Source organism: Colletes gigas, unplaced genomic scaffold (genome assembly GCF_013123115.1).
Source record: "Colletes gigas isolate AHSC1104 unplaced genomic scaffold, ASM1312311v1 Colletes_gigas_Sc00012, whole genome shotgun sequence".
NCBI classification, from domain to species: domain Eukaryota; kingdom Metazoa; phylum Arthropoda; class Insecta; order Hymenoptera; family Colletidae; genus Colletes; species Colletes gigas.
The window spans coordinates 91,458-100,959 of record NW_025106641.1 but is presented as its reverse complement, the minus strand read 5'-3'; the positions used below and the strand labels follow the sequence as shown (position 1 = coordinate 100,959).

Here is a 9,502-nt window from a genome sequence, read left to right as displayed (position 1 = left end):
GCATAACCAGACGTACTTACTTACTTACACGTCTCTGTCTCTATTCGAGTGGTGAAAAAAAAAAAATTTCGATTCTCGTTTGAATATTATGGAATAATTATCTCCGAATGGCCCGCGAAACAAGAGACGATCGACTGCTTGTCCAATCACTGTTTCAAGTCGATTTCGACGCCACTAGTTAGTATGTGGAGAGGACCTAGTCCAAGTACATACTTGAAAATGTTGAAAGTCGTTGGAAAAATACAATTGATTTATTTGCTATCCGCGAATACGAATCTAGAAACAAAAGGAAATAGAAGATAGCAATGGCAAATAGAATATAGAGAAGTTAATAATGGATCGGCGTGTAAGTATGTATGCAGCGTAACTGCAAAACCGTGACAAAAAAGTACCCGCCAAAAACCAATCGAATGCAACTTTTGCGTATACTTATATCGTGACCTGATTTTTTTTCTTTTCACACGGTTCGGTGTCGCAGCATTAGTCGTCGTTTATTTAACATGCGTGTTCGAATGAGACAGGCAAACGAAAATAGTTTACATTGAAAATATATTTTCATTTCATAAGAATTCCACATGAACGTTACACATACACGTATTGCGACTTCCGGTAACTTATAATATACACATCGATACGTGAGAATTTCAGGAGCAACACAACATCGGCGATGTTATGCACATTGCGATTCAACAGTTGCGTAAAATAATTTTTTTTTTTTTTTTATATATGAACACGATTTTTCAGTGTAACGAGAATAATACTTTATTTTCAACGACCTATTTTTTTACGAGTATTTCAATTGGTTCTGTACTAAAGTTATAATATCACGCTGCATTGTTATCGATGATAGAGTCCTAGAAGCAACGGCAAAAGCGTCACGACGCTAAATGTTTAAAAGGGTTTCGATTATTAATAATAGTAATAATAATAATAATAGTAACAAGGTCCAAAAATATCTGTAATATGCAAGGATTTCATAAATAATTCTGGAAAAACACATGGAGTAGAGTTACATTCAAGGATGCAGACGAATTTACTGTAATAGATATGTTCGTATAAATTATATTCTTACATCGTTAAACTTAAAATGCAGATTCTGTTTTTTCCCCCTATCAACTTTAGTGTATTTGGATAACAAATGCGACTGCTTTCGTTGCAAGTAATAGTAAAGAAATTTATAATATTCGGTACACCGCTACAATGTTGTAGTAAGTGCGTGCACAATCAGGTACAAGATATGCAGATTTAATATTAAATAGAATCGATGCAGAAGTAAGGAAAACAAAATGGTAAATCAATTAACTCTAAACGTTGCATTTTTTTGTTACGACATAATATGTATAAAAACTTTATTTTAATCGCGTATGCTACTTTTATGGAAGCGTATTATCACTGTACTTGAATTCTATCGCTTAAACAAAGTCGAGGGATTTTATAAGAAAGCATACATACATATAGTATAATTGCATTTTCGTGATTCAACGTTCTTCCGCGTTTCGCTTCTTACTTTTGCATTTCCTGTACCTATTATCAAACGATTGGAGAAATCGTTGGACACCGAGAAGTCAACCAGCCTTTCAGATGGGATGTTTTCTCGTTCGCTGGCAAAAAATTATAATATTCAACAATTAGGGTTACAACAAACGGAGACGACTAGGAGCTATAGTGACTTATGTTACTTATAACTTCTCATTGTATTAATAAATTATTATCATTTAAATAATTTGAATCATTCCCCAAAAATGTCACATAATTTATATTTTTGTTGGCGCTTGTAACATTGGCAGATTAATTAAAGAATGATCGTTCGTGTTAGTATTATAGGAAAACAATACCAAATTCTCTACAGGCTAAAGAAATTTCGTATACTTTTGGATGGTATGAAATGGTTAGAAATCAAACAAAAGTAAAATTATGTTCAATTTTTATAATTCTATATGGGAATTGCTTAAAATGCCATTCAATATCATCTACTTTTTAATCGCTGTAACTTTTTCTCTTTTATAACAGACGGATTTAATGTGACAGAAAATAACGATTAGTTGTAACAAATCGATAACAAAGATGATTGGATTAAAAATCCGAATATTATGTATTGATTCGTACTTTGGTCGTCTTCCAATATGATTGCGCTAAATAAGAAATGTTAAAAATATATGTACCAACATTTAGTACTTGTTTAACAAGTACATATATATATATATATATATATGTATATGTATATGTATATTGTATATGCGAATTATTCTTTTCCTACTCGTTAAAAATAAAAGATGCTTGCGAATTAAGAATTCGTTTCTAATTTCATAAGAATAGCATTTTGGTTCATAGATTGATCCATTATTTCCGAATTTCTTATAAGAAGCAAACAGCGATATAAAAAAACCCATTCGATTGTAATGAAACAAACTGACTTGATGGTCACAAAAATAGGCTCTGGATAGATAGTACACTCTTACATTGAATTATATGACAATATTTTTCCTTATATCTTATGATTTGATTAGTTTCGTTACTTGTAAATAAACATATTTGGAAGTTCACTGAAGAAGTGCTGAAATGTCCCAAATCTTAATGAGACGGTCTTGACCGATCGTTAATAGTCTTCGTCTGGGAGCATCGAGATCCATCCCAACGACATTATGTTTCGCGTCGTGAAAGGATGCTAAAGATGTTTGGCTAAACAACATGTATACGAGATATAAATAAAAGGTTCGCGCGGCTCGTTTTGATTATTACTCGATCGAACATTTTTACTCACTTCGCGGCTTTAAGCTGAATATGGCATGGATCGCAAACCCTAACTTCAAATTCAAACCCCATTGCCGGTATTGGTATTCGTTGGGATGTACATCGGGCACATAACGCGCTACCGCAATGGCGACAATGATGTTGTCTCAGACCTAATTGCCGTTGATCCATCATTGCTTTGATATTCCAAAAGAATGGCCTTCCGCAAGCCTAAATTTGCAGCGGTATTAATTTACAGATCGGGGGCGTTGTGCGTGGCAAGTAAGTACAGTACGGTACGAGTAAAAGAAAGAGAAAGAGTTGAGAAAAAAATATATGCCAGATACGATCTTGTTTACGAGTGAAAGTACGCAGTAACTCGTATATCGGACCGTATCGGGCATACGTGAAATACGAAATGTTCTTCTTATTCCAATGTCTTGAGTCTCCCCTGCCCTACTTTCCACACGCAACTCAACACTCTGTGTAGAAAATTAGTTAAAAGTGGAATTATCAAAGTAATTAGAATTTCATTCTCACATACTTGGCACGTATCGGACTCTACCCATGCTGCTGTTTCTTTCCTATTCGCAGCCATGTCCCAACAAACTATTACTCCATCTTCTCCCCCGGACAATAATATCCGTTCGGCACTCGCGTAGCACAGTGCCGTTACTTTGTTACTGTAAAATCGTATAGAAAACAAAACTATACAAGACAAATAGATCGATGATATTTCGGCAATAGATAAATATGCTCACTGATGTCCTTGAAGTTCATACGCTGTACCTTGTCGTCCACCGATATCCCATACTATTATATTCTGATCAAAACTTCCAGAAAACAAAAGTTGCTTTTCACAGTCCCATGCTAAAGTGTGAATACTTCCTGTATGTGCTTTTAACGTCGTGATTAGAGTGACACCGTTAGTGTCCAATTTCAACATTGCTATTTGTCCAGAATAATCACCGACAAAAGCATGTTTAGATTGCGGGTCGAATCTGTGCGGGTTAAGGAAATAGATTCGAGTAGAAACTGTAACATTCTTGCAACAAAGTATGTTATAAAGCTAATTTAATACGGGAAAGGATACTGCAGTGCAGTGTACCAGGCATCCGTCTGATACGATCCCAATTTTTGACCACTTTCCGAGCAATGCAATTGAAACATTTTATCACGACCTACGCTCAGAACCCATTCGCAATTCGATGCGAATATAACGCCTGTAACTCTTGCCTGGTGTGCAGAATATTCGCGCATAGCAGTCATTCGGTTATAGTCTTGTTCCACGATAAATTCCTAGAAGCAGTAAAATAATATGTCTATTTTAACATGAGCAAAGTATCGATAGTTTTATAAGAAATTTTTTTTCGATACGTACATTTATGGTTCCGTTCTCTAAACCAACAAACAGTTGCCTAGTCTCCACACAATAGTGCATCGACGTTGCGCCAGCAGCCATGTATTGACAAACACTAGGCCAATATTGGCCGGAATCGCGTTTCAACCAGACTCTAACAGTTCTACGAAGAAACACGTCAGAATAAATTCCACGGTATCAAAAGTGTTTAAAAGAAAACTCCAAGCTCGTTCAATATTTCATAAAATTCGCCTCGTCTACCTGTCATCACAAACGCTAATTACACCTTCTTCCCGCGGTATGATAATCGCTGCATTAACATCGTCATTGCATCCCTCTAATTTCGACAGAAGCACAGGTTTGCGGCTTGTGCTGAATTTGTCATGATTTACTCCTGGAGCGGGTTTTATCTCTGCTGCCATTTCACTCTTTGGAACGCAATCTTTCAAGTGGGCTTGTCATTTGACAGTTGTCAGACTTCGATGTTAATCAGAGTTTATGTACCTTACGAAGACGGAAGGTCTGATTTTTTTACAGATTGTGGAGAACCTATCGGTCTTGCGTGTGCGTTATTCCTCACGAATCTTCTTCGCATTCCTTTTTATCGACTGCTACTGTAGCAGTGCTACAAATGTCGTACAAGCATGAACAAGGCATACAAGAGACGTTACAACAACCAATGCAATCTTGTGTCCCACGAATTGGTTAGGCTTCGACAACACAGTACTTATATGTATTAAGATGATATTAAGAAATTAGTGCCTTCATCTCTTATAAATAAACTGAGACTGTTACGTCCAGTGATGCCAGAAAAGCACCGTCGGGTGCACACTCCCCATACCAGATACGCGTAAGTAAGTAAGTACGTGAGCTCGTGGAGTTTCGGAAAGACGACAAAGGCAAACTGACGCATGCCCGCTTTCTCGATTCTCCGAAGCTGCCCGAAGAAATTTCGGACCGCTTCGTGGAAGTCGAGAGAGAAAGGCTCACATTTGCCTTCTCGCTCCCACACAACTGAAATCCGACCGCCCGTCAACGGCATACGATTTGGATTCTCGACTGCCCAGGCATTTTTACTTTCCGACCTATGTACTTTAGGCGCACATAAGCAAAGTACCCATAATGAAAAAAAAAATTTTGTAAAATTTATTTTACGGAAATACACGTTTCAAGACCTCCTGATCATATTTTAATTATTGAAAAAAAAGAAATTTTTTTTTTATTCCCATGAATGAGCGCACATATGTATATTATTAATACGATTTTTGAAAAAATGAAAATACTCTAAGATTGAAAATTAATAAATTAAAATGAGATTCCACTCTTTATCAGTATTGTGAACGCTGTGGCATTTTTCAATAAGAAGAGTTCTTATTTCTTTTTTGTAGAAGTTGAGCTGATGAATACCTAGAAGAAAGTATTAGACAACATTTAATTTTGATTTCGATTAAAAATGAAATTTATATTGTTTTAAATTCGCAGCCATTAGCTCGGTGTTACCCATAATGAAGAAGTTGTTCTTCAAAGGTAACACCGATTACCAGGTCTCACCACGAGGAGGTTGCTGCGAGTGAAGACCCAAAGTGAGACCGATGGAACAAAGTTCGATCAATCTTCCTTTTTACAGACTTAGAACTAACGCATGACGCAAAAAAAAAGATGCCAAGTAATTACTGTTCTAAAACAAAGGAGGAAGCTAAATTGTGGGAGACGCGACACGACGAAACGCGACACAATACTGCACAGTGCAGTAGGAACATGAGGTGCGACACGTACCGAATAGCGGGTCAAAAGGGGCAGCTCGTTACCTCCTTAGCAAGTCCAATTGAAGGGGAGGAGAATCGACGCACCAGACACGGGTTCCCCATTTCTCCAACGCGTCCTGCTGGGAGCCCGTAGGACCCAACCCGGGACGTCTTACACAGGAGAGAGATCCTGAGTCGGGGCTACCGCAGACAGGAACAGGTCCCCTCTACGGCCGATGACTCTTTCCCTAGAATTGTCTCACCAGAGGACGGCAACCGACCCTTCGAACCATCTAAACGGCCGATCACTTGCTTTCTACATTAAAGCAGCGGTGACCGGAGAAACGAGACTGGAAAATAAGCTATTAATTCATTCATTACTTGGCAATCTACGCATTAAATAAACTAATATACAATGTAAATTGAAAATTAACGTCGTAGGTGGAATTAATGAGATTAAGGAATTGAAATAAACATAGGAATGAATAAGAAAGGAAAAAGAAATAGTCGACGTTAATTTTTACACTCGCGCCGCGCCTTAAATTTAATGCCCTTACGTGCAGATGAATCCGAAGTCCTCCCTCTAAAAATTTATCTGAATAAAAACTCAAATAAAAATTAGTAGTTAAACAAACAAATTAATTAATAATAAATAATAAATATAAGGACAAAGAAACAAATATACAATCAAGAAGAGAATCATTTGGAAAATAACAACCCCACGATGTTGAAAATGAGGAAAATGAGGAAAAATAACAACCCAACGATGAAGAAACCAAGAACAGAATAATTTAAAAAATATCGACCCAACGATGTAAAAAAACGATGTAAAAAAGCTGAAATAAAAATAATTGATTCATTAACGAGACGAACAACCCAAATAGAGTACATCACCTATATACATATATATATATATAAACAAAAAAGACAATGTTGGGATTAGTTGTATTAATATAATTACATGTATACCAAACGGTGATCCTTCCTGGTCAGCATCGCAGAATCAGAGAATCTGAAACAGAAAGAAAAACGCGTGACAGTACCCCCGGCGGTTCCAGGAGTACTGAAAAGAGTCGATCAGCTGTTCCCGTTTTTATGCAGTCGGACAAAAGTAATCCCTAGCCAATCAGCAGCCAGTCCGCTGGGGGCGACACTCCGATAGGGCGGCACTTGCTTCACCTAAGTTTATAAGAGACCCCCCTGAGGCCCGCGCGGGGGAGTTATCTCCCAACCGCCAAGCAAAACGGACCGTATCGAGATGAAGAATTTAATTGAAGACTTACATTCGATCAAAATCGAAGATGGCGGCCAAGAAGATGTATCACGAGCAGCGGCCAAGGGACAAAATCGGTCTTTTTAAAGACCAAGAAAATCTCATTTGTGGGAACAACTTATGCAATGAACTGAACAACTTTTATATTTAACAACTCAGAGACACTTTACATCTCTGTTTTGTAACAACTTTTATATTTAACAATTCAGAGACACTTTACATCACTGTTTTGTAACAACATTTATATTTAACAACTCAGAGACACTTTACATCTCTGTTTTGTAACAACTTTTATATTTAACAACTCAGAGACACTTTACATCTCTGTTTTGTAACAACTTTTATATTTAACAATTCAGAGACACTTTACATCTCTGTTTTGTAACAACTTTTATATTTAACAATTCAGAGACACTTTACATCACTGTTTTGTAACAACTTTTATATTTAACAACTCAGAGACACTTTACATCTCTGTTATGGAACAAGTTATGCAATAAAACTGAACATGGTATATTTGCCTATACATATAGGAAGGAAATTCGTCGTTAGTATTGTCGCCCGTCAATGCACTTAATTATGCAAGATCAGTATACTATCTAATTTTATTTTTTATTATACCGGTTTGTAATATCGTAAAGATCAATGCAAAAACATTATGCACAGCTCTTGTATTTCTTTGATTTATCCAAGTAGTCAAAGTATAATATTTAACAAACTTTTGATTCAAATAAAATAACGAATGACACAAAATTTGAGTACCTGTTACATGCAACCTATGTAAAAATGCATAACTAATATTGATATACGCATAACGAACTTAGTTTGTGATATGAAACATTAAGAAAAGTGTAAATTAATAAATAGGTTTCAAAATGGGTATTCCGGGTTTAACAACTTTCATAAACAATCGTTCAGATCGTTATTAGGAATAGTTCGAGCTACGTGATATGTATTTAGTTATTTAGCTGTTAAATATATAATTCGTACAAGTGCAATTGTGTTTTTGTCGGTGATTACGATAATTACGCTCAACGAGTATCGGATTTTTTTGACGATTTGATAAAGTGCAATGCAGTACCATTAGTTTTGATCGATTGTGGTTGCGAGGATAAGAAACTGCAAACAGTTAAATCTAGAACTAGAGAAAAGGTTCGTACACCATCATCTTTTTCTCCGATCTGTCAACAGAAAATGAAATTTTTTCCTTTACATATTTAGGAAGTTTTCAAAGATGTTACGAGAAAGAAGAATATTCGTCATGTGCAATGCTTATTCGAAGCTGATAATGCTATAGCTACTGTAGCAAGGATATTGAATTGTCCTGTATCGAGTTATGATTCAGATTTTTATGTGTTTGGGACATTGTACATACCATTTGATACATTGGACAATTACACGGTGAAAAGTTCAACTGGAAATGGTTACACGAAACGTTGTAAAATTTATAAAGTTGAACACTTATTAAATTCTTATAGAGGTCTAAGTCAATCTACACTGCCATTAGCTGCAATATTACTAGGCAATGATTATGTAAAACGTGGTACATTTAGAAACATCTTTGGTTATTTAAAGTTACGACGAATAACAAGAAAAAGGTATAGTAATCGACAGTATTGTATAGAAGCGACTTTACAATGGTTGAGTGGATTTTACACCTTGGACAGAGCAGTCATTGGAATACTATGTAGATCACCTAAAACCGTAAGACAAAAAATATTAAGCATAATAGAAATCAATATAAATGGCTATACAAATGCATCTGCAGAAATACTTGTTCCATTGGGGTTTTTACAGGAATATGCAGCTCGTGCCACAACACATTCCATAAACAGAATTTTTAAATTTGATGGAGATGTTAATAGTCTAATGTACACGGAAGAAACTGATAAAAATGGAGACTGAAGAAGAAGAAGAAGAGGAAGAAAACGAAGTTGAAATATTAGACATGCTTAAAGGGGTCAGAATCTGCTACCACTAATGCACTAGCTAATGTACCTAATTTGTTTGTAGATGAATTTCTTATGGGCAATTATCCTGCATATTTTATGGACTTGTTGGTTCGACGTTTATATATTTGTCCTGTACAAATAGAGGATTATTCCTATCCATTGAGCAATGTAATAAGTTTAAAAATTATTAGAATTATATATGCATTTCTGCAATCAGGAATGAATAAAAGGAGAGGTTTTATGAAATACATGATGAGAGACTGTAATAAAAAGCTTAAATGTTACGAACCAGAAGGCACCGACACTAAATTTTCTTCCCCATTACTGTCCTTATCTAATCTTAGAGAAGTACCATTAACGAGTCCAGGATTAAAAAATAATGTACAAACATGCGTCATTGATTTTTCATTACCATTTGAATTTAAATTCAAGTTATCTAGAC

General features: G+C 35.8%; 2 protein-coding genes across 3 annotated transcripts; one reads left to right on the top strand and one right to left on the bottom strand.

Annotated features, from left to right (window-relative positions):
- Nucleotides 1–61: 61 nt before the first annotated feature.
- LOC122398688 (WD repeat and FYVE domain-containing protein 2) lies at nucleotides 62–4,789 on the bottom strand. 2 transcript variants are annotated; one of them, XM_043398787.1, is made up of 8 exons: nucleotides 4,352–4,789; nucleotides 4,112–4,253; nucleotides 3,824–4,029; nucleotides 3,492–3,731; nucleotides 3,275–3,413; nucleotides 2,762–2,961; nucleotides 2,517–2,679; nucleotides 62–1,601 (listed from the first exon to the last, which is right to left on the bottom strand). In XM_043398787.1, the coding sequence occupies exons 1-7, from the start codon at nucleotides 4,510–4,512 to the stop codon at nucleotides 2,541–2,543; spliced, it is 1,227 nt and encodes a 408-aa protein (XP_043254722.1). In that variant the 5' UTR covers nucleotides 4,513–4,789; the 3' UTR covers nucleotides 62–1,601; nucleotides 2,517–2,540. The 2 variants fall into 2 exon arrangements, with proteins under 2 accessions (XP_043254722.1, XP_043254721.1); XM_043398786.1 differs by having other exon boundaries at nucleotides 62–2,679.
- A 3,303-nt stretch (nucleotides 4,790–8,092) lies between these two features.
- On the top strand, nucleotides 8,093–9,398 carry LOC122398882 (protein asteroid-like; the record flags this gene model as incomplete). Its single annotated transcript, XM_043399144.1, has 2 exons — nucleotides 8,093–8,260; nucleotides 8,330–9,398. Coding segments are annotated over 2 exons (852 nt in total), but the record flags the coding sequence as incomplete, so codon positions are not given.
- Nucleotides 9,399–9,502: the final 104 nt, after the last annotated feature.